The 25645-nt window shown below is 46.3% G+C and overlaps 1 protein-coding gene across 3 annotated transcripts in view; it reads right to left on the reverse strand.

Moving 5' to 3' along the window:
* ERG (ETS transcription factor ERG) overlaps positions 1–25645 on the reverse strand; it is a 109732-nt gene that overhangs the window by 33704 nt on the left and 50383 nt on the right. For all 3 annotated transcript variants that reach the window (XM_082655076.1, XM_082655074.1, XM_082655075.1), the window contains exon 3: positions 8181–8332. In XM_082655076.1, coding sequence (XP_082511202.1) covers positions 8181–8332 — 152 coding nt within the window. The remainder of the gene's footprint in view (positions 1–8180; positions 8333–25645) is intronic.

Genomic DNA, 25645 nt, shown 5'->3' on the forward strand with positions numbered 1-25645 from the left:
TTAAGTGAGATAATCCCTTTTTAATAAAGAACATGGCCAACTGCCTGACAACAGTGTGCACTCAACAGAGGGTGACTGTTGCTATTTCTGTCTTTATCATTTCAGTCACATGTATAACCCAATGGCAGTTTCCTCAATTCAGCTCACAGTTTAAAAATATAATTAGTTTTGACTTTAGGATTTAAGTTTTAGTTGGTCTGGTTGTTTAGTTGCTTGACTTAGCATAAAAAATTGTAACCAGAAGCTTATAGAAACACATTCCATAATGCAGACATAATGGGAGAGATCTTTGGAAGTGTTTAGAGGCATGACAAAGTAAAATAAAGAAATGTATAGTTTATAGAAAACAAATGTGTGGTTACCAAAGGGGAAAGGGAAGGAGGGGTACAAATTAGGGGTGTGGGATTAACAGAGACAAACTTTTACGTATAAAACAGATAAGCAACAAGGATAGACTGTATAGCACAGGGAATAATACCCATTATCTTATAATAACCTATCATGGAGAATAATCTTCAAAAATACCGAATCACTGTGTTATACACCTGAAACTAACACAACATTGTAAATCAACTATACTTCCATTAAAAAAAAAAAATGTGTAGCTTTACCAAGAAGTTCTTTAAGTATAAATGAGCACAGGCCTGGGAATTGGCTCTGGTCTCACCCATCTCCGCGTGCGTCCTCGGGAAAGTTGTTTCACCTCCCTAGGGCTCGATTTTGTCATGTTTAAGAGTTTTATGATAGTTAATTGTATGTTTCCACTTGACTAGATCACGGGATGCCTAGATATTTAGTTAAACATTATTTCTGGGTGTGTCCGTGAGGGTGTTTCCAGAAGATACCAGCATCTGAATTGTGAGACTGAGTAAAGCACAGACAGGGAGAGGGGGACAGAGAGAGAGAAAGATCGGTTCTGCTTCTTTGGAGAACCCTGCCTAATACAAAGCTGAACGAAGATCACCAAGAATCTTGTACATCCGTCTCCTGTGATTCTGTGGTTCCCACTAACTAAAGCCGGATTCCCATTCACTCAAATAAATGCATGTTTACTGACTTCTGCACACGGGCCACGAGCTTGCTGCTTTGGCTGGTGGTGAAGAATATGCAAAAGACAAAATCACCAACTCAGGATGCTCACAATCTAAAAGAACAGACAGGCTTATAAATAACTAAGTCTAATAAGATTAAATCGTAGTAATATGTTGGTCATCTGGGCTTGGTTGGAGAGTGTATTCTTCTATTGCTTGTTATTTGTCTGCTTTCAAGCCCAGCTTGGAGATGTCCTATGTAGAAAGGACCGTGTGCAGGTGATGAGAGACTTCTGCCACTCTGAAAACTCAAAATCCTGACTTTCTAAGAAACCAGACCAGCAAAGACTCACACTGAGCGTACGCTCTCTGTCTGCACTGAGCTGTTCGCTAATGTAACTCACTCTGTCCGTGGAGGATGTCACAAGAAGCAGGCTGGCACTACGTGGTACTGCCACTGAGGCAGGATGGTGGTCACGACTGTAGCCTCAGTGAAGCCCGAACAATAAGCCCAGGGATCCTGCTTTTAGGATTCTGCACCAATAAAAACATTGCCTTCCCTGTGAAACTTTTTTGAAAACAGGCATTAATTCCCCAAATGGCTCTTTTTACACTGGCCACCAGGAAGCTCAGAGCCATACTGGAAGCTTAGCTACAGCATATTGGCCAAGCTTGTGGCCAAAATGGCTGCATTCCTCCTTCATGTGACCTTGGTTTTCCATTAATATTTGTAATTGCCTTAGTACTGATCTCATACAAACAAACATCAGTTTCTAACTGATCCGTAGCTTGGTTCACATGATTATCAGTAGTTTAGTTCACAAGCCATCTCAAATCTTTCATGGAATTAAATGCTATGTCCAGTATACAGATGCATTATAGAATATAGTATAAAACCAAATAAAGTGTGGCAATGAAAGAATTGGTAAGACGTTGGCAGAGAAGCAATGAAGGTGCCAGCAGATCAAGGATGGCTTCCTAGACAAGGTGGATTTCAAAGATGCCTTGAAAAGTGAGAAGGATTTGTTAGCAGAGAGAGGAAGGGCATTCCATCAGAGGGAACAGCATGGGCGAGGACACTTGTGACAACGCAGCACAGGAGTAGAATGATGTGACTGGAGGGCAGGACAGGGTGGAGGCTGCAAAGGGATTTAGAAATCTTGTCATCAGGGAACAAAGGAAGCTTTTCTTTACTAGTCATGTTTACAGTCATCTTGTTCCTCAGCTATTTTGAAACATGTCTGAATCACTCATTTGAGCTCTTAATCATACTCTCTGCTGTCACGAATTACTTAACTTCATGTGGCTGGGTCTTATCTGCTTCTCACAGGCTTTGGTCATTTCCTCTGTGACTGGTGTGAGAGTAGCAAGTACCCAGTAAATACCTCACGCATTGAGTGGAAGTTACCCAGCAGGGAGGGCCTGAGGAAGACACAATACAAGAAGTTCTAGCCATGTATGTTTGGGGGCCAGGAACAGGGGGTTTTAAATCACATAAGAGCTTTTATCCTTGGTGACTAGAATATTCTAAGTGCTCAGTAAATGAATGAATGAATGGATGGATGGATGGATGAATGAATGAATGGATGAATGAATGTATGCAGACAAGGAGCTAGTTAAAAGATGAACGTGGCAACTTTTTGTCTCTGAGACTTCTGACTCCCAAGAGCATTTGTGCTCAAAGTGGATATTTAGAAAATAAAAATAGAAGTGTTTGGGCTTCCCTGGTGGCGCAGTGGTTGAGAGTCCGCCTGCCGATGCAGGGGACACGGGTTCGTGCCCCGGTCCGGGAAGATCCCACATACCACGGAGCGGCTGGGCCCATGAGCCATGGCCGCTGAGCCTGCGCGTCCGGAGCCTGTGCTCCGCAACAGGAGAGGCCACAACAGTTGAGAGGCCCGCGTACCGCAAAAAAAAAAAAAAAAAAAAATAGAAGTGTCTGAAAAGCCCCATGCCTTAGCACCCATTTTAGGGAATAAAAATAAAGAAAAAGAAAAGTCTTCTCAAAATGATGTAAGCTGCTGAAACCAGAGGTTCTGTTGCATTTTGGTCAGCGTTCTGCAACTCTGAAGAAAAGTGGATGAAGACCGTGCCTTACTCTTTGCCAGCTCTCTCAGTTAGCACATCGCTGAGCATACTGTCAAGGCCAAAAAAATAACAGTGACTGCCGGAGGCCACCCAGCACACGGAGGGACAGCATCAGAGGCTGCAGAGGCTGCAGAGGCTTCATCAGACATCACAAAACTTACGTTCTCTAGAACATATTAGTTCCATTGTACAATGGGGACCCATTCTTTCTAAAAATCGATCTGTGTTCACAGCCTTGGTGAAGAAGAACTGGAAACACCACTTGGAAGTCAGATTCCCGGGTTGTCCCCGAGTTGTCTCGGCTGTTGATGGGAGCACAGTAAAATGTATAAGGCTGAGTATTGCGCTTGATCTGATCTGTCTGAATGGAGCTCAGCGCTGCCACCAATGAATGGAGCTGCGGGGCTTCTTCCTCAGCTCTCACACTGTGTTTTGTGCTTTCAATGGCCCTGTATTTCCCTTTGAGTGCCTTGATACAGGACCTTTACAGAATTTAGTGTGCCAGCCGACGACAGCCCCCAAAACACATCTGAAGGGAAAAGCTTTGGGACAATTCTTTCTTTTGCCAACTTCCTTTTCTAAATGATGCCTTTATTTCAAATAATGAAGGTGTATGAAAGCAAAATTGATTTAGTGTCTTCTATCTAGCTTAGAGCACCTCAAACCTTATAATTTATGAAAATCACACAGGAATGTGTTAACTATGTAAAATCCTCAACCCCACGCCAGGATTCATAAAATTTAGAGATGGGCATTTTTAAATCATAAGTCTCCCAGGGAAGCCTGATGCAAGTGGTTCTGGTCACACTTGGGAGAAACATTTCCCAGTCAGCCTCCAAATTAAGCTGAGCCAGCAAAGAGCCATTTAACTGGGTCCCATGTCAGGGCCCCTCTTATTAAGACTGATTTCCCCGAATGATACTTTGATCTACAACTGTGAACATGAGAAAACAGCCCAACCCCCTGAGATGTAGACCCAGATATACAGATATTCACGCCAAATAGATAGATAGATAGACAGACAGGTATGATACATAGATATAAATGATAGAGACAGATAAATGATAGATAGATATAGATAAATGATAGATATACAGATGATAGAAAGAACAGATGATAAAAGAGAAAGAAAGAAAGAAAGAAAGAGAGGGAGGAAAGAAGGAAGGAAGGAAGGAAGGAAAAAAGGAAGGGAGGAAGAGAGAGAAAGAAAGGAAGAACAGGTGTGATGTATTGTCTAACCACTACACTTTGAGGGGGAGGGGCACAATCACCAACCTTGCCAGGATGACAGGTGTAAGCCAGGGTTTCCCAGAATGTCTGGCAGCTCTACTGACTATTTTTCTTGTGACTTCCCTGTTACCCGCCTACAATAAACCAAGGAACCCATTTTTCCCTAGACTCAGAATTAATAGCTGGGCCACTTTCCCACATTTGTTTTCTTTTTATTCTAGGGACGCTGAGGCATGTATTGATGGAAGCATCTTCACACAGCCTGCTGACACCTTGGACCCAAATAACACCCGCTTTCTGCAACTGTGCAGGATTTAAAAGCTTGCGTTAAAAATATATACATATATACACAAACATACAAACCCCCCTCCTGGTTTCACCGTCTGTTAAGTTCTTACTTTAGCCCCTGTTCTCTTACCGTTTACTCTGAATATGGATTCTGTCTTGTTCCTTTATTTATATTTGTGTGAGCTTCCTTAAATCCATTTTGAAACAAGGAGAGAGTGTAAATATATCCAATGAAGGTATACATTTATTCATTAGGGTTATTTTATGAGTTTCTTTAAAGCTCTTGAGTTAAAGACAGTGAGTCTCAAAACCAGGAACTTTGAGAAGTGAGGAATTCAGGTACAAGAGCCCAATCTGAACACAGACAATACCCCAAGTTCTGCTGTTTCTTCTCGCTAACACACCCACCTTCAGGCCAGTGTGTATCAGGACCATTTTTAGATCTAGGACATGAATGTCAGTATGTAGGTGATCGATGGTGCAAGTGCTTCAGAGTAAATAATGGGTTTTTTTTGGGGGGGGGGGTTGGTTATCTTTTTGATTTGCACTTATGAGTGCCAATCAATGTGTTTAAGTAGTAGGAACTATATGAACCAGTCAGAACCAGGTTTGGAGAATTCTACCTAAGTATACGGAGTTCTTTACAGCCAAAATGTGCCCAAGTGAGGTGCCTGGATCCCAGAGCTGGGGCCTAAGGTACAGAGGCAGCAGCTGACAGAGTGGTCCCCACGTCCTGCCATCTCTACACTGGGGAATTTTCTGGATGGTGCAACGCAGCTGTGTGTGTGTGTGTTCATCTGTGTGTCTGTGTATGAACACAGACACGGGAGGCTTGACCAATAACTGAAAGGCTCACAACTTGCAAAACCAGCCACAAGGAGCTCTCTTACAAACACTGTCAACTGAATAACTGCCTCTGCATTGGCATGAAGCAACCAAAGGAGGGGACAGCTGAAAGAGGACCTTCTTCAGGAGATGAAACCAGCCTTTACACAGAAACTTAATATGAGCCAATCTGTGCAACCAGGCTTCCACCCAACTGACTGACATTTAATGAGCACCTACTACCTAGATCACAAATGGTGGATGCTTTGACTTGATTCAATTGCTTCTTTGCCTCTTTCCCCTGTAAATATCTCTCCTGTTTTCTAAACAGTTTATTTCACATAGGAAGCCGCGAGTCTGGCCCTACTGGAAAGGATATTGATGACATCAAAGGCTATTGCTGGCAGGATAGAAATAGGACCTCGTTAGTTAAAAGGATATAATGGCACCAGGCTTAGCTCGTGGGTCTGCGATTCTATAGGGAACCCAGATAAGCATCTTTAACATGGGCCTCTCCTCAGATTGACTCTCTCACCTTAGAGAACTAAAAAGACTTTGTTTTGCGTAAACTGAAGAAAATACTTTCTTAAGGAGGAAGGCAAAGGGTGAGATGGGCCTGGACGGACATCCTCTGGGTTTCTGTCATCCCGTTCAGCATCAGCCAGTGTCCGAGGCAACAGCATCCCTGCCCTCCCAGTCCTCTCCAGGCACATGTCTGTTCTCAAGCCTTTTTTAGGTACCACACATCCCGGATGGGCATCTCGGACATCTGCTCTTCCATGTTTTTTCCCATTCAACAGGAAATGCCTCCTGTTCTAAGTCTCAGTAACAAGTAATGGGTCTCAGGAATGCAGCTTAGTTCCCATGATCAAACCAAATACACGCCCTCTGCATAAATGCCAACTGTCTTTCAAGAAACACGAAAACCAGCTTTGTCCCTCTCATACGGCACACTTGAGACTCTCCACTGTCTCCTATAAAAGCCTTACAACATGTGCTTCCAGATCAGGGACGGATGATCCCTTTCGTACCTATAACTGCATCAAATCATTTTGCTGCAAAGCCACACAGTGACAACCCTGAAGAGAAACCCAGTCCAGGAACCCAAGTCAGAGGTGTTGCCAAGGACTCTGCACTCTGAACTCTCCTGTTCGGAAAGCAACGGGAACGGAAGTCCACTGGATGTGACCTGATGCAGAAGGAGGGGCAGGGGTGGGAATCACGCCACAGAGGGGATTTGAACCCGTCTGCCATCACACTTCATGGAGATGAATAGAGGTGACTTCTGCGGCAAGGGAGAATCAAGTTTGCACCAACCTCACCCATGCACACCTCTTATTACTCCAGCAACAAGGGGCAGCCCGGACAGGACTACCCAGTGGCTAGGCACCCCTTCATCCATTCCTCCCTCAGTTAATATTCATTGAGCACCTAGTACACACCAGGTACTGCACCTGGCCATGGAGGTAGGGCCTTTGTGGGGCTTACATTCTATTGAGGGAGGAGATAATAAGAGAGCTTTCACATAAATGTCCACTATAGTGACAGATGGGAATAAAGGCAATAAAGGAAAATGAAGCAGGTGGGGGGTTGAGAGTCACTGGGTGGAGTGGGGAGGGGGCGACTCTGGATGGAGTGGTCAGGAAAGGCTTCTGAAGAGATGTTTGCACAGAGCCCCGGTGAAGGACAGAACTCCCTGGAACCAAGGGGGTTTCGGGCTGAGGCGACAGCCAGTTCAGCCCCTGAGGCAGAACAAGAGGGGGACCAGGCGGCTGCAGTGGGTGATGGGAGGGAACCGGCAGGGCTACTGCAAGGGGCTGAGATTCATTCCAACCCCCCCTCCCCCCCGAAAGGAAGAGAACGAAGGAGTCAGAAGGGCCTGAGCTCTAACTCGGCCTCTTATTAACTGCAGGCTGACCTCTCCAAGCTTCAGTTTCCTCATCAGGGCACTTGTGACAAAGACACTACCTATTTCCCAAGATTTCATGACACCAAACTTTCTATGTCTGCACATCGCTCACCAAATACCTAATATAGAGTCAGGACCCACTGAGTTGTCACCGTTGCTATTGTGGTGATATTTTTGGTTTTATGTAGTGCATTTCCTCTGAGGAGGTTTAAGGCATCCTTCCTATTACCTTTAGTTTTGCTAAATAAATAAATTCCTGGCATTCTCCTCAAATCCAGAGCCATTGTTTTGGCTTGGGTTTAGAACTACTTCTGGTAAAGACTTTTTCTGGCTCTCAGAGTCTGTGTTATATGTCAGTGATAGCTGGAATTTCAGAGTTTGAGATCAAACAATATAGGGCTCCCAACTGTTAATTTTGCTAGATAAAACAAACTTTTAAAACCTACCTTCTATTATAAATAGCACCTCATAAAAGGAAGGATATTTAACACCAAATAACCTCAGAGAAAAGCCAATTCTTCCTTAGAGAGGTCACTTTTCATGGATTCTCTCTCTCTCTCTCTCTCTCTTTCACACACACACACACACACACACACACACACACACACACACACACACACACACACACACACACACACACACACACACACACCAAGAGCAGTGAACATTTCACTGTGGGTGGACCAACTTCTGCCGGCTTCCATTTACAACCATTGCTTCAGGCAGTGGAGGATGACCAATGCCAAGGGCAAGAAGAGAGAGCCGAATGAAGTTCTAGGAAGGCGTGGGTCGCTGACCGAGCCTCTGACCTGCTGGGACGATAACTCGGCGCTCGTTCGTGGTCATGTTTGGGGGCGGCATATGCTTCTCCTCCATGTAGCCGCTGTAATTCATCCCGACAGTGTCCGTGCTACCCACCATCTTCCCTCCTTTGGCCATGCTGCATTCATCGGGGGAGTTCCTGGAGGGGAAGAAGACACATCCTTCCATTATTGCGGCAACCCAGAGCCCTCCTCCCTGTCTCCACGTGATACCCAGAGAAGCAAGGAGGGGCAAGGTGGAGGGGTGTGAGGAAGGGCGAGGAGACTGTGAAAAGACAAATGCAGTGTCTGTGATGAACTGAATGGCTGTGTTTCTTCCAAATTTATATTTTGAAGCTTTAATCCCCACATGATGGCATTTGGAGGTGGGGCCTTGGGGAGGTAATTAAGTTTACACAAGGTCCTGAGGGTGAGGCCCCTATGATGGGGTTAGTGGCCCTTATAAGAAGGCAAAGAGACCAGATACCTCACTCTGTCTCTGTCTCTCTCCTCTTTGCCACTGAGTTTACAGTGAGAAGGTGGCCATCCTCCACCCAAGAAGAGAGCTGTCTCCAGACATCAACCCTGCCAGCAACTTGATCTTTGACTTCCAGTCTACAGAACTGTTATTTAAGCACCCGCCCCCCACTGCCCCAGTCCATGGTATTTTGTGATGGCAGCCCGAGCAGACTAAGACAGTGCCCCTGCTCAGTGGAAGCAGAGGGCAGGCACGTGGGAAGCAAAGCTGCCACCTGGCTTCTATTTCTCCAGCCAGCTCCTTCTGAAACTGTTGTGTCAAACCCCCTTCCGTGACAACTGACTGGAAACACTTGCAAGGAGCAGGGAACTGGCGCTTGTTCTCCCTGTGTGACTGTAAACAGGCCACGCACACAGATGCTGGGAGACGACCCTCAGCAAGGTTTATCCTAGAGCGCATGCCTCTTCACAACCTCAGAACGAAATCCTTGTGCTCAATTTCAAATCCCTGCAGCCAATCTTTAGACACAGAGTTTGAAGGCCCCCAGTGTTCCTGGCTTAGGTGCAGGCAGGAAGATCAGAGGAGGGAGAAGGACAGGGGACCCCAGCAGCCCTGTAGGACTAGGATTGGTTGGGGGGGGGAAACCAGCTATGCGCCTGCAGAAAGGAGTCAGCTGCTGGGCCTTGGGGAACAGCTCACAGGGCTGCTGTTCGTTAAGATAGCCATGGCCTCTTGGACAAAGACAAACCTGCCTTTCTAAAAAAAGAAAAAAGGGGAATATAAATTTTTAAGTGAGACTGGAAAGTTATTGGACATGGTGAAATCATACATAATGGGGAAACTCCAAACAGAAAATGCAGTTTAACCAGGAAACAGAAAAATGTTTTTTTCTGAGGGATCTTGATGGTTGGGTTATGTCTTCTAAGGTGGATTTCTAGAAATTTCCTCTCAAGTGCTACCCAACACAGGATTCTTCATACTCTTAGGAATCTACGCATCTCCATTGGATGTTAGATTTCCATCCCCATGTCTGAGGCCCTGATGGTTGTGGGCTCCACTCCAGTGAGCCTTCCTTTGTCTCCTCCACACTTTGTTTGCTGGAACTCTGCAGCCAATTTGCAGAATCTTGGAACTATAGGCCTGGCATGGACATGACCTTCAAGTCAGAGATGGTCTGAGGCATTGAGGCAGAAGGGCACTCTCTGGGCGGGGCAGCACTGAGGTGGGGTGGAAAAGGTCATTCTAGACCCAAGAGCCACGGCAGGGGTGTGGACAGGAAGAGCAGACCAAAGGCCCTGGAAAGAGTTTGTTCAGCGTCTGGGAACTCTGAAAATACAGATTTGTTCTCAGCATCCCTTGCACATGTCTGGTGCTGATGGAGGGAGCTTAGGGCTGATGATGAGGAAGAAGCAGGTATGTCTGTGCATGGAGGTTATAGTTGGGGTCATCCAGGACTAAGTTCCTACCATGGGCCTGGAAATACACAGCCCTGTTTCATGGCATCCTCACAGCTGTACTAACATGAAGGAAATTTAAAAATAATAGCAGTCGGAGTTCCCACGGTGCGAACCCTCTATATTTCCAATGCTGCCTACACGTGCATTATTTCCTCTTGATGCTGTTTTTCCTGGCTTCCAACATTTATCTCTAAAAGACCCATCCTAATATCAAAACACTGAATGTCTTCACTTGAGACTTAGTTTCCTTTCCCTTTGGAAAATTCCATCAGTTGAGTGGAGTATGTATGTTTTGGTCCGTTGGTCTCAAGGAGAGAAGTTACTAGGGAAGAGAGTTAAAGGGGTTTGTTTCTTTAGGAAAGAGACTTTAGATGTTACTTAGGTGATGAGTGTCACTCAAGTAACATCTGTAAGATCTAAGATGAGCACTGTTCAGATTCATTCGTTCACTCCTCCATTTAGACTATTTTTTATTGAGTGCCTGCTGTATATCAGGCACCATAAATTCTTTCTTCTCCAGCAAGGCAGTTATCCATCTAAAAAGTTAAAAGTCAAAGAGATGTATAGAATTATAGAAAGAGGAAACATGGGGGATTATGGACCATACGTTCCAACTCTCCCATTTTCTTACAATTCAATTGTTCAATTTCCATCTCTGAGGACGAAAGCTCTAGGAACAAATTCGTTTTCCCATGGCATTAAAATAGATCCCTCATCAAATACAGAGATATAATGAGCTATTAAATTGCATTTTACCAGCGCTTTCCAAAAATATGTGTAAGTATTTAAAACAGGGGCAGTCTTCAATATGGTTACTTTGTCTTCATCTTATAACCAGAAGACATAATTCATCTCATTAAGCTTTTCCAGCCAGCTTTCATTGTGAAAAAAAGCAGCAGAATGAAACCCTATTTTCAAACGTTGTACCTTCAGTTCAGTAAAAAAAATTGTCTTTTTTCCACTGTATTTTGTTTTAGCTTCAGAGGAAGACAGAAGGGAACCATGTTTGTGATCACTTCAAATAGTTTTTGAATCTAAGTAATAAATCTAACAGAACTCCAACCCCAAAGAGGGGAGAGGTCACCCCATAGGGCCACTGACATACGAGACTCAAGGCAGGTATTCAATAAATACTGGTTAAAGGGGCCCCAGGTCATTCGCCTTGTTTATTCTCTTGGAAATTTTAATAGCAAAAGAGTAGCATATATATATGTCACTGTGTTCTGAGAGCTCAACAGTTACCAATCCTCACAACAGCCTGGTGCAGCGGCTGCTGGCATTAGCTCCCTTTCTCAGATGTGTAAACTGATGACACAAAAGAGAAGGGAATTGCTCCAGGTCTCAGAGCCAGGAGGAGGCAGAACAGAGGCTTGAAGCTGGGCAGCCTCTACTCACTGGCCACACTTATAACCCCCGCACAGACAGCCCCACCCAGTAAAGCTAAGATGGCTAGGATGGCGGCCCTTTAAAAAGTAAAGCAGATCCTTATTTCAGAAAGGCATCAGGAACGCCCTGCCCCACACGTTACTCTGGCTTAGGGTGTGCACTGCGATACATACACGATTCATAGTCTAGGCCACCATCCTTGCCCCTGGACTGTTCACTCCCCAGCACAGCAGATGTGTGACCCATCCAGAGCGTATCTAAAAAGACGGAAATAAGAAAGAGAGGGAAATCCTGGAGGAGGATTTTTTTCATGGACTTCAGACACTGCTATTTTAAGAAAAAGAAATCTTAACGTGATTCAGAGAATTGCAAAGTGTATATTGAAAAGTCTCCCAATAAATGCCTTTTCAGCTCTTTGCCCAGCTGTGGTAAGAAAAGATCCACACCGGAAACCTGCCCCTTGCTTACTGCACTGTTTAGCTCTACCTTCATCGTGCATTCCGAGAAGTCACAGGGAGAAGCTCCCACAAACAGCCTGGTATCCTACCTGTCCCAAGCCTAGAACAGAGGATCCCACATTCTCTAGTCTAACATGGGAAAGGTTTCGGCATTCAGTACATTACTTTGAAATGCACATAGCAAAGAGCATCCCTTTAAATATGATATTCTTGGTATTCACATATGTGTTCTTTAACAGTTCCTGTGAAAGTTCTAAGGCAATTCATTAGATGCCTGCTAACTGGGTAATTAATTGGTGAATATGAAAGTTCTCTGTCTTATTATTTGGGGCATCAATTTCTTTATTGCTAATAAGCATGGTTCAAGATATTTCTCTCAAAGACTCTATCTTTTAAGGGCATGGAAAAGTGATTATGCAAGTCAAACCACAGTGAGATATCACTTCACACCTGTCAAGATGGCTACTATAAAAACAAAAACCAAAAGAGAGCAAGGGTTGGTGAGGATGTAGAGAAATTGGAACCCTCGCGTACTGTTGGTGGGAATGCAAAATGGTACAGCTGCACTGGAAAACAGTATAGCGGTTCCTTGAAACATTTTTAAAGAAAACAACCATATGATCCACCAATCCCACTTATGCCTATTTATCCAAAAGAATTAAAATCAGGCAAGAGATATTAGCACTTCTAGCTTCACTACAGTACCATTCACAATAGTCAAGGTGTGGAAACAACCTATATGTCCATTGATGGATGAACAGATAAAGAAAATGTGGTACACTCATACAATAGAATACGATTCTCCTTAAAAAGAAGGAAATTTGGAACTAGATGACAGCATGGATGAACCTTGAGAACATTACACTTAGTGAAAAAAGCCAGTCACAGAAAGACAAATACTGCCCGATTTCCCCTTATATGAGGTATCTAAAAAAGTCAAATTCAGAGAATCAAAGAGTGAAGCGTTGGCTTCCAGGAGCTGGGGGAGGGAGAAGTGGTGAAGTTACTAATCAACCATCATAAAGTCTCAGTCAAGTAGAATGAAAAGGCTCCAGAGATCTGCTGTACTACTTGGTACCTTTGGTCAACAATAAGGTACACTTAAACATTTGTTTAAAAGGTAGATCTCATGTTGTGTTCTTACAACAATAAAATAAATAAAAAATGATTGTGTCTTAACCATATTCTCAGATTCACATTTTCAGGTCTGGGTTCTATTTATAACCCACAAAACACTGGTCTTGACAACCCCATACAGTATGTGGCACCAGTGAGAGGGAGGAGAAGGCAGGAAGACCGCTCACAGCAGGAGAAATCCCACATGGGGCTGGGGCTGCCCTGAGAGGGGGAGGCTGGTTCAGACTGAAGAATTTCAGGAAGGCACTGGACAACAGCTGGGGTGCCAGGAAGTTGGGTGTATCAGCCTCCAAGCCCCTTAAAACATCCTTGGGGCCACACAACTTCAGGAGTTTAATCTCTGCAGCAATCTAACAGATTTCCATGCCACTTGGGTGTAATTGCAGTCACTCTAGGAAATAGAGAAATAATGTAGAAAGACCCCCTCAACCTTCATGATGAACAAGCTAGGGGGTTGGTGCCCTTCTTCTGATAACTGGAGACACATGCCCAACTAAGATGGCCTGTTGAGCCTCAATTAATTAATCGCTCTTAAGTAGCATTTGGAGAATTAAGGTAAGTTGAGAACATGATCATTGACTTCTTAAAACATACTAGTATTATGAATTAATGATGAAAGACCATAGCAAAGAATATCAAATAAATTGGAAAATCTACTATATTTAAATTAAGGTGAGAAGTCAGACATGCTGCCAAACTCCGCTGGGTTCTCGTAGGGTTACAGAATCAGAGGGCTGGGAAACTCCATTCCCAAGCCCCCAGGCAGGACTCTCCAGAAGCTACCTGGATGAACAAATGCTTAGCTTATATTAACATTTTTCTAAGGAGGAGAGTCCAACATCTCCCTCTGCAACTCCAGAGTTATATTTATGTGTATGTGTGGTGGCTCTGAATATACTTTCTTCCCCTGTCCTTCCTCAAACTATGTGACATTTGAGGTGGACTGCAAAAATGCACACAAGACATAAACGATCAAAGGAATGGAAGTGAAGGTTATATGAGGGCAGAAAAGCAATTAACCAAGAGATAAAATCAGCACATTGAGTAAGCTTCCTATTTATAGTTGTTCAAGGTAGAACATCAATCTATCTCTGAACTTCCTACTTGCCAAAGCAAAAAAGGAATCTATCCTGTGACAATTCAAGGTGTCAGAAAGATACATATGAACCAGTCACTCAGCAGAAGCAAAGCTTTTCCTGGGCTGGAACTTGAGAGAAGTTTCTCTCGTGGCTTCTCTTGCAGAGAACTGGGTGATGCGGCAAGCAGTATCCTTCCCAGCATCCCATAACAGACCTGAGAACATACCACACACAAAGCAGGATGCTCCAATCACACAGCTCGCAGCTGCTTCAGCTACAGGAACTGGGAGACTGTATTTCCTCAGCCAGCGCTTCATGCTTACCACTTCTCGACACTGATTTTGGAAAGAACCAGCCAACCAGAAACATGAGTGCAAAAATATAAAAAATAAATGATTAAAAACCGAAAAAAATCTTGAGAGATGGAATGCTACATATTCCAGTTTCCACAGTCTTCTAAGTTATATGTTTTAAATTCAAATTTGCCTCCGCATGGTGGGCAAACAGATATTTACAGACCTCATTTGTTTCATCTTCTAGCGCGTATCTGACTACTTTTACTCATGCTAGGGATGGCTCCAAACTCTTTTCATGTATTCATGTTATAGTGAAACATTCAAAATGGTGCTTAACACACAGTAAATGCTATGTGTTAGCTGTTATTATTCATCTCATCCACACAACTCCACGAGGTCAAATACCAATAAGCAGCAGCAATATTACAGTTGACTTGCAGAGAGGATGGAGGCAGGTTGTGCCCAAGGTTACACGACCAGCAGTGGAGCAGCTGGGATTTGAACCTACAGAGTTGGGGTCCTGAGTCCAAGGACTTGACCACCATGCTATAGGACCTCCCCTGGTAACTCCACACGAATGGTCTCTTTCACAGACGTAACACCTAATGGGATGGACCCTCAGAAGACTCAAGGTCATCACTATTGGGTATTTTCTGAAGAATATCCTGGGAGTGGCCCTGAAGACAGTCATGGATAGGGCGGCAGATGTGAGATGAGTAGGGCCAGCCCTGTGCAGACAAAGGCAGAGCCTCCTGGGAGACGCTAAAGGCGGCAATGTTTATTTGGACATGCATACGAATTTTGATAAGTCTCGTTTAAGAAAAAGGTGGCCACCTCGATTTACAGTTGAACATCATATGTCCCTCCCCAAACCTTCCTTGAGGCACTCAGCAGGGTGCAAGCTCTGCAGAGATGATGGGTGAACATTCATGAGTGTGAGGAAATCAGACAAGAAGTGTCTGTGCTCAGAGAGGAGAGTGGGAATGCCTGTGACTCAGATCATGGGTCTAAGAAGACAGAACTGAGAACCAGGACAGAAGCTGGACCACTGAGAAAGTAGTCCATCTAATTTTTTTAAGATTAAGTGGACCCCAGCCCGATACAAAAGCTTCTTTTAGCTGTTTCCATAATCCTTTTCTTTGAAAAGGGGTAATGTGCCTATAAAAATGTACCAAGACATTAAAATTAGGGCTTTGGTTTTTGAAAAACAAAATAAACTTGACATCTGACATTGGTTTTCTCACATCAGAGTCTACTTACAGCAGGGCAGATTCCATCACAGAAACAGCCCGCAGTGAAATGGCATAGATGCGAACGTTAGCTTGACAAGGATGCGCTGTGCCCTGAGCTGAGTGTGAATGGACCTCATTTATCCAAGCATGTCACTGAATGCAGCCCCAAGTGACAGGGCCAAGCTCACCAGCCACCTTAAATCTGTGATCCACCCTCACTTCACAACAGTTAGTGGAGGCGCTCAGGCCTGAGAGAAAGCCCAAGGCAAGTCAAAATCGAATTTGGGCAAAACTGATATAACTTCTCCTGGTGGTGGCAAACCCGCTGGTCCTCTCGAAAATCTACCCATTCTTCAAGCCCCATCCTCCTTCCTGTTCCTGAAATCCTCTTGCACTTGGAGACGGCTTTCCCCTGCCTTGTTCTCCATCACATGCTGGTGGAGTAATTTTTTTTTTTCACATTTGAAATGTATTTTTTTTTTTTGCGGTACGCGGGCCTCTCACTGTTGTGGCCTCTCCCGTTGTGGAGCATAGGCTCCGGACGCGCAGGCTCAGCGGCCATGGCTCATGGGCCCAGCTGCTCCGCTGCATGTGGGATCTTCCCAGACCGGGGCACGAACCCGTGTCCCCTGCATCGGCAGGCGGACTCTCAACCACTGCGCCACCAGGGAAGCCCTGAAATGCATATTTTTTAAAAAACACTTTTATTGGAGTATAGTTAATTTACAATGTTGTGTTAGTTTCGGGTGTACAGCAAAGTGATTCAGTTACACATATGCATATATCCATTCTTTTTTAGATTCTTTTCCCATATAGGTTATTACAGAATATTGAGTAGAGCTCCCTGTGCTATACAGTAGGTCCTTATTAATTACCTATTTTATATATAGTCGTGTGTATATCTGAACTAATTCAGACAGAGAAAAGACAAAAATCATATGATATCGCTGATATGTGGAATCTAAAAAAAATGGTACAAATGAACTTAGTTTCAAAACAGAAATAGAGTCACAGATGTAGACAACAAACTTATGGTTTCCAAAGGCAAGAGAGGGGGAGAGGGATAAATTAGAAGGTGGGGTATTGTATTCTTGAGCTTTACTTCCAGAGAGTCTGCTTTCCTGCTACCAGAGTCATCTTCCACAAAGACAAGTCCATGCTGGCCACGTGCAACCCAAGCCCTTCCTCGGCCCATAGAGCCTTCCGACAAATCCACACTCCCTAGACTGTCCTCGGCCTTCTGGCCCTGGGCCTCCTCAATTCATTCATTTAAAAAAATTATTAAAGTATTGTTGATTTACAATGTTGTGTACGTTTCAGGTGTACAGCAAAGTGATTCAGGTATGCATTTTACACACACACACACACACACACACACACACACACACACACACACGTTCTTTTTCAGATTGTTTTCCCTTATAGGTTATTACAGAATATTGAGTACAGTTCCCTGTGCTATACAGTAGGTCCTGGTTGTTTATCTATTTTATATATAGTAGCGTGTGTATGTTACTCTCAAACTCCTAATTCATCCCTCCCCTCCCTTTCCCCTTTGGTAACCGTAAGTTTGTTTTCTATGTCTGTGGGTCTATTTCTGTTTTGCATTATAAATAAGTTCCTTTGTACCATTTTTTTAAAAAAGATTCCACATATAAGCAACATCATATGCTATCTGTCTTTCTCTGACTTACTTCACTCAGTATGAGAATCTCCAGGTCCATCCGTATTGCTGCAAATGGCGTTATTTCATTCTTTCTTATGGCTGAGTAACATTCCATCGTACATATGTACCCCATCTTCTTTATCCATTCATCTGTGTGACAAACACTTACAGAGCAAGTGTACGCCACGTACTGTCCCAGGTGCCGGGGACCCAGCAGTGTCCCTGTTCTCGTGGTGCCTGCCTTTGGGTGGGTGAAGTCTCTCTCCCCAGCCCCACATACTCTGCCCTGGAAGACCACGGTCCACATCCCATCCAACCCTTTTGTGGATGAGCAAGCGAATGTTTACTCCCGTGCAGTCTTCAGCTCATGACGGTTTATTAGAATGGCACTATCTTCCCAAATGTGCTTTTTAGCTTATTAGGTGACTTCATGTTAAGAACTTGATGATGGCAGCTCTACCCTGACAGTCCAAAGAGTTCAGTTCCACGAGAGGGTCCTAAGGATGCTGGCCAGGGCACGCATCCCAAGTCTGCCTTAAACCTGAATAGGAATCAATCCCCCCTCAGGTGGTTTTCTTCCTAAGAATCCTAAAAGCACATACTTAGTCCTAATCGACCGAACCAACTCCTAATCAAGTTTCACGCCATGAATGGAGGTAGTCACCACAAAAAGGTATTTTTAGGACCCCAGACAAGGAGGGGATTGTCTGGAAAGCACTGGGGTAATTTGTAGGTCTGGTTTATTTCTGAATCAGAGGCAGTGGAAAAGCTGCTTCAGAGCCCATGGCCTGAGCAGCGGGTGGAGCTGGGCAGTGATTCACGGAGCACTCTGGGCTCCAACTGAAACTGGAGATGTTTATCTTCACAGCTGTGTGTTATTTTTACCCTTACTAAATATTCTCTCTTACACCTGGAATTTCAGCCTCTTCCCACCAGGCCTGTTCCCTTCTCCCTTCTCCCTTCTCCTAAGCAGTTGAAGACGAAATTAATTTAAAAAGTCACCACCAACAGTTAGTTCTTTGTCCCCAAAAGGGGTTTGAAGTTTCCCTGAGAAAGTTTCATGGTTTAACAGCCGAAAATGGTATCAGCAAGATCACAGCACATTTAGATCTTGAAAACTGAGGAGGAAACGCATTCTTTGGGGATTCATCCTTTAGAATAAAGTATTCTGTAGAATAAGATGTCTACAAATAGTTACCTGACAAAGATGTGGCACCTTTTCTATCTTGTGTGCGTGTGTGTATGCTTTTCTCAAAACACTTTCATTTTTCAGAGAGGAAAGAAGTAAGCCCGATAGCCATTATGGTGCTTTCAGGGTTTTATTTTCCTAAAAGGCTATGTAAATTCTGGTTAACCAAGATGATTTTCCTTTCAGGATAGAAAATGCCAAGCAGTGCCCTTGTCCCAATGTCAATATCCACAGTGACTCGATGGGATTCACTTACATCATAAGGAAGAGCACAGCTCTTAGGCTCTTCTCCAAAATGGTGTCCATCCATTTGACACCCCAAGAAATGGCAAAGATGCTCATGAGTGCTACTAAGGAAGGGGGATGAGAAAAAGTCTGCTCCAGACAGAGAGGGAGCCCCAGAGAACTTGACTCTCTCACTAAATCTTCCCCAAGTGAGGCCCTTTCAATCCATGTCTCAGCCCTGCAGCCCAAGGAACTGATGTCTGTAAAGACTCAAGGCCCCTTACAAGTAGGACAAACTATTACCACCCGACCTCACTAGCACAGTCGGGAAAACCACTAGTTTTCCAGTCTCCAACACTGAGCCGCCCACAGCTTGGAAGGTTTGGAAGGTGGCCAAGCTTAACTAGGAAACATCTTTTATGCCAGTCGGATTCAGAACCTTAAGGCAGAAAGGAACAAATGTGATTATAGCTGCAAATTTCACTGTCCTAAAAGAAGACATAAAGTCTTCTAGAAAATGTAAGAAGATATACATGAAGTCAAATCTCAATGCATCAAAGTAGAAAAGCATGAGGGAGACCAGTCCCAGGGAGCCGCTTTCAAATGTCAAATATTGAGTATTCCACGTAAAATGAGAAAACTGATGTTAAAAGACCTTCCGCCAAGATGTTGCTCTGTACGCAGGAACTGGGCAAAGCACCTCTTCCAACACAATGACACACAGGGAACTGGAATAGTCGCTATCCTAAAACTGAGAATTTTTTATTTTTAATTTCAGCCCAATGAGTATTTACTGAGAGCCACCACTGGGCTCAGACCGTAGGTCTCCCATCACGCGAATTATTTGTTAAATGTGGTTCTGTTTGGAAGCACCTCATGAAGGGAATGTAAAGATGAGTGCAGTTTAATTGATCTGTTATAATAAGTAAAATGAGAGGAAAGTAAATTTTTTTAACTGTGTAATATATACAAGAAATCAAAATATGGTTGGTGTTTGGATTTAATGCCTCTCAGAAGACAAAAAATCGGGCATATTGCTTATCCATCACCTGGAGAAACTCCACCATCCCTGCTAACACAGAGGTGATGCCTGGCTAAAGGAAGCAGCCCTGAGGGAGGAAGAGGAGCACAGGCCTGGGGTCACACGGCCCATGGCAGGCGGACTTAAGTTACGGAGACTCAATGGTCTCCATGCATAAAATGGGTATAATCTTAATGCCATCTCATAGATTTAATGAGGAAATTGGATGATATGTTGTATCCTAAAATCTATTAATAAATCACAGTGCATTATAGAAATATTAGTATCACTCCTCTGGGAGTCTTTCCTGCCTGGGGAAACTGAGTCATACTCTCATCCCTGCTATGGCCAGGCCCAGAGCATCCCCCTGACCTTGTACTTGTCATGCGACCTCACGGAATCTTTTTCACCTTTGATGGACCGTAAGCTTCTCTTAACTCATCTTCATAGCAAACACTGTCTGTGATGAAGAGTAAACACCAAATAAATGGTTTAGTGCAGAGTTCTCCACTTCGAGACGACAGACCTTGGGGGCCAGATGATTCTTTCTGGGGGCAGATGCTGTCCTGTGTGTTGTAGGCCGCTGAGCGGCACCTCTAGCCTCAACTCACTAGATGCCAGGAACGCCTCACAGGTGTGACAGTCTTCAGGGCTTCCCTGGTGGTGCAGTGGTTGAGAGTCCGCCTGCCAATGCAGGGGACACGGGTTCGTGCCCTGGTCCGGGAAGATCCCACATGCCGCGGAGCGGCTGGGCCCGTGAGCCATGGCCGCTGAGGCTGCACGTCCGGAGCCTGTGCTCCGCAACGGGAGAGGCCACAACAGTGAGAGGCCCGCGAACCGCAAAAAAAAAACCTGTCTGCAGACATTGCCAAATGGCTCCCTGGGGGCGCAGCCACGGCGTCTGCGAACCACTGGTTTAATGAGTAAGATCCCCTGAACTCAGGCAAGGAGTCCAGAGCTCGTCCTATTTTGCCTGGTGCCTATTAGAGGTAAGTGCAAGCCCCCTGCGTCTGGGCTGATACTTAGAGGGGCCTAGGCTCGATTCTCAGGAGGATTCCAGTTGTGGTTTGTCCACCCCTCATTTGGGGTACAGCCCCCAAACCTGGGGCTCAGCCTCACTTCCCTCTTCCTCACTCCATACCCACCAGCAAAACACAACCATTCTACCTTCAAAGTATGTCCAGAATGCAATCACTTTTCCCACCCCTGCATCGCAACCACCCTCACGCAGGCCTCACCATCTCTTATCCTGACTCCCGAAGGGCCTCCTAGCGGTCTTGGCTTCAACACTGGAGCCAGGGAGATCCTGCTGAATCTGAGTGACATCACGTCCCTCCTCTGCTTACAGCCCCCAGGGGTCTCCTAGCTCACTCAGAGTGAAGATCAAAGCCCCTCACTGGCCTCACGATTACTCAACCTCATCTCCTATCACTCTTCCCCTTGGTCACTGAACATTAGCCACGACTGTCCTCCAACACTTCAGGCTGACCTCAGGGTCTCTGCACTCACCACTCCCTTTGCCTGGAATATTCTCCTACTGGGTAACCATGGGACCTTCTCCCTCACTGACTTTGGGGCTTTACTCAAATGTCATGTTCTCAGAGGGGATCTTTTCAGGCTGCCCTTTCTAGACCTGCCACCCCCTGCCCTGCTTTAGTTTTCTTTTTTCCTTAGCACTTACCACAATCTAACCTGTTAGCCTTTAATTAGCTATCTGGTTCACTGGCTGTCTTTCCCGTTAGAAAGTGAACTTAGAGAGGCAATATTTTTGTGTATGTTTTACGACTGTATGTCAAGTACCTAAAACAGTGACTGCACATAATAGGTGCTCAGTACATACTTGCTGGATGAATGAATGACTCCGTGCGTAACCAGGACGTCTGACACCAAGATGGACCAATCAGGTAGCCCCCTTTTCTGTCATCTTCATCACACTCCAGACCGCATGCTTTTTAAATATTACGTCAAAAGCATCCTGTCATCTGATCCTAGGCTGGAGTTCTTCACAGCACACAGTGAATCTCCTTCCCAGACAACAGAGAGAGGCGAGGCCCAATCTCTCACCTCACAGGCTCAGCCAGACAAAAGCCACTGCAGTGAGAGGCGAGCAGGGTGGCCGTCCACCTAGGCAGACAGACTTCCTGGGAGCGAACCCTCCTCTGCACTTTGTTCTCCCAAATTATCCACTCTATAGGCCACCTTTATCCAGTTCCGGGGATTCTCATTTTTTTTCTCTCCCTGGATGCTGCCACGGGACTGTTTCTCAGACCGGTGAGTGTCAGAATCCCGGGGCAGGGGAGGGGGAGCTTGTTAAAGCAGGAGTGCTGGGTCCCACCCCCAGAGCTCTGGACTCAGCAGGTCTGGGCAGGGCCTGAGAATCTGAATCTCTAACAAGCTCCCAGATGGTGCTGATGCAGCGGATCTTAGGGCCCTACTTTGAAAATCAGTGCACCAGGGGACCGCTCACCCAACAGACCTCAACAATAGATGAATGGCTCCAGGTGGCTTGGGTACTGGGCTAAGAGCAGGACTCACAGTGTGGCACACAGAGTCATTCAATTCCAGCTGCAGTGAGCCTCCAGGGGGGCAGCACGGAATTGCCACGACTTCCTGGTGGGCTACCAGGAGTTTTTACTGCCTGTGGAAGGATGAAGAATGCCCAATTCCACCCGCCTGAGAGTTGACTGAATCTCCGAGACAGGGATGCTGAGAGAGAGTAAAGGCTTGCACACCATACTGCCCGCTTGTGATGGAAGACAATTTTCTTGTGGACCGTATGTGAGTATGAGTGTGTGTGTGCATGTGTGTGTGCGTGTGTGTGTTTCTTGGTCTATCTTGCCAGTCTACAGTGGCTTGGGCCTTAGGAACCTCACATAGAATTAAGGCCAACAGCAGGGGGCTCGCTGGAGGCCAGGCAGTTCTGAAGCCCCAGCAGGGCCCTCTGTGAACAGCTGTTCCAGCTGGGCTGCACTGACACGTCTCCATTGTGTGAACACTTGGGGGTTTCTTGTGTGTGAGGCTGGAGTGAAGAAAGGGGAAAGGCAGGGTGTCAGGGACCACCGAAGCTGAGAAATGATGTCTTGTGTCTACACAATGTGCAATTGGATTAGTGTCTGCAAGAATCATGTCCTCTGATACGGCAGCCGCCAAACCAAACCCACAATTACATCCCTGTTGGCTCACAAGGCATGGTTCCTTTCTCTCCTGTTTTCCTTTCATTATTTTTTATAGAGCTCTGTTATAATGGCAGTAGATCTCATTTCACCACTCATATTTCATTTCAGGAGCTTGTGTGCGCATTGGGGCTAAGGTTTTGCAGAATTCCATCACTTGCTTGGGAAATTCAGTTCCTCCCTCCTCCAAGCCTTGGCCTTTTCCTCCGAGGGTAATGAGTCGATAGGGACAGACAGGACCATTCCCAGGGACCGTATCTTATGCGGAGGGAGTTAGGTCACGTTCTGGCAATGCCCAGGCTGTACAGGGGGCTCTCCCCCCCCCGGGGGGGTGTTTGCAAAAGAGCACCAAGGGGCCACAAAGGTAACAGCCCGCCCGTTCCAGCCAAAGTCCGATTTTTGACTTACGTAAACTCCCCCTGAACGTGACTTCAAGAGGCAAGTGTACTGTATGGAAGCCCACCACACAAAAGCTCAGAGCAAGAACAATGAGACGGAGCTACTGGGCTGGGGGCCAGGAGATGTGCTTCCTTTCCTGCTGCAGTCCCTAACCCCCAGCACCCCTGGCCTGGGGCTTCCAGGTGGTGGGTGAGGCAGCCAGCATCTCCGGAAAGATGCAGGGAGGCGGCACATTTACGAGCTGCATCCTGGTCCCTGGTGCTCGACCGCGCTCACCTCTGCAGTGTCTCTGCCGTGAGCCCCTCCAGGGAGGATCCCCGTCTCCATGACCTGGGCCTCTGCCCCCTGACACTTTGGGCAGAGCTGGTACAGCCAGGGGCCCATTCAAGGTCTCTAGAATGAAAGCAGAGTCCATGCAGGTCCACGTTCCCTTTTATGGAACTGGAGCTGACACGTGTGAAGACCACGCCGCAAGCTGGCAACGTCTGCGGATCTGATCCCGGGCAGCCCTGTCTGCCGGCCTCTTCCAATCCTCGAGATGAAAGGGGCCTTAGGTCCGCTGATGAATTTTGAGTTTTTCCTTCCTCCACGCCCCTTCGGGCAGCCCGTCATGCTCTGAAGAGCAGACTGTGCCTCACCACCCACTTGCAATATTCCACAAGGTCACAGCCTGAAGGCCGGTCCTGGTGACCATCAATCTGACGTGCGACAGCCCCCAAAACTTCCCATCCAGCCAGGCTGAGCCCCTTCAGGGACAGGGAACTGGCTACCCCAGGAAATGCTGATTTGCAAATCTGAAAGGAACGGCCCCACTAACCACTGACCAGCCAAGGGGCCAGAAGCACCAGGCGTGGTCGGTGTCCTGTGTCCACCTGGCCAGGCCACTGCACTCAGTGACTTAATCCAATGCCAGTCGAGGTGTTGGTCTGAAGGTATTTCACAGATGCGGTTAACATCTACCAACCATTGATTTTAAATAAAGGTGATTATCCTTGATAATGTGGGTGGGCCTCATCTCATCAATTGAAGGTCTAAAGAACAAAACCTGAGCTTCCCCTAAGGAAGAAGGAATTCTGCCTCAAGACTGTTGCATCTGAAATAGAGACACAGATGTACAGAACAAACGTATGGACACCAAGGGGGGAGAGCGGCGGGGGGAGGGTGGGATGAATTGGGAGACTGGGATTGACGTGTATACACTAATATGTATAAAATAATAGCTAATAAGAACCTGCTGTACAAAAAAATAAAATAAATTTGAAAAAACAAAAAAAGACTGTTGCACCTACTCCTCCTTGAGATTCCAGCCTGCTGGTACACCCTACAGATCTCAGACTTGACAGCTTCCACAACTGTGTGAGCCAGTTCCTTACAGCAAACCTCTTCATTGTGCATTCCACTGGTTTTGTTTCTCTGGAGAACCCTGACGGACACACCAGACCAGCCCCACTGAGCTGGATCCAGCACGTGGAGCTCGGAAAAGACGGGCAAAAGACTCTTCTACAAAGAGGACCAATATATGTCTGCCTCCTGTTTCCCCAGAACGTTCCACGGTGAGGGGAAGGAGGGTACTTGGTGACCAGCTGACATCTGCATCATAGCTCAGTTCCACAAGCTGTGCTCCTTCCCCATGCTCCTCCCCCCTCTGCTCCTTCCCCCGTGTTCCTCCCCCCACACTCCTCCCCCCTCTGCTCCTCCCCTCCGTCCTCCTCCCCCGTGCTCCTCCCCCTCTGCTCCTCCCCCCGTGTTCCTCCCCCCACGCTCCTCCCCCGACGCTCCTCCCCCCACTGCTCCTCCCCCCCACGCCCCTCACCCCCGTTCCCCTCACCCCCTCTGCTCCTCCCCCCGTCCTCCTCCCCCCCCGTGGTCCTCCCCCACGTCCTCCTCCCCCCGGTGCCCCTCCTCCCCATGCCCCTCACCCCTTGCTCCACACCAGGCTTGCCATTTCCCATCAAGTTACCAGGCAAATGCAGGCAGCCGTGCCCACCTCCCGGGCAGCGGCTGCTGGGCCAGCACCACCGGACATCCAGGAGGAGGACAAGGACCACGACAAGGCTGACTTCCCTCGGTAGCCGCCACCGAAACACACCCCAGTTTGCTCCCAAAGCTGGAACTGCCTTTAACCATCCTCTGAGGGGAGCATTCTGAGCATCTTAGGATTCCATGAGGGCCTGAGAGTGGAAGCTACTGACGCTTCCATTGTCCCCTTGCAAGAAAATGGTCCAGTTTCTCCAAAAATGATTTCCTTTCCCAGGAAAGAGACCCTCGCCTGAGTCCG

This window comes from Grampus griseus (assembly GCF_964374135.1).
Source record: "Grampus griseus genome assembly, chromosome: 5".
NCBI classification, from domain to species: Eukaryota; Metazoa; Chordata; class Mammalia; order Artiodactyla; family Delphinidae; genus Grampus; species Grampus griseus.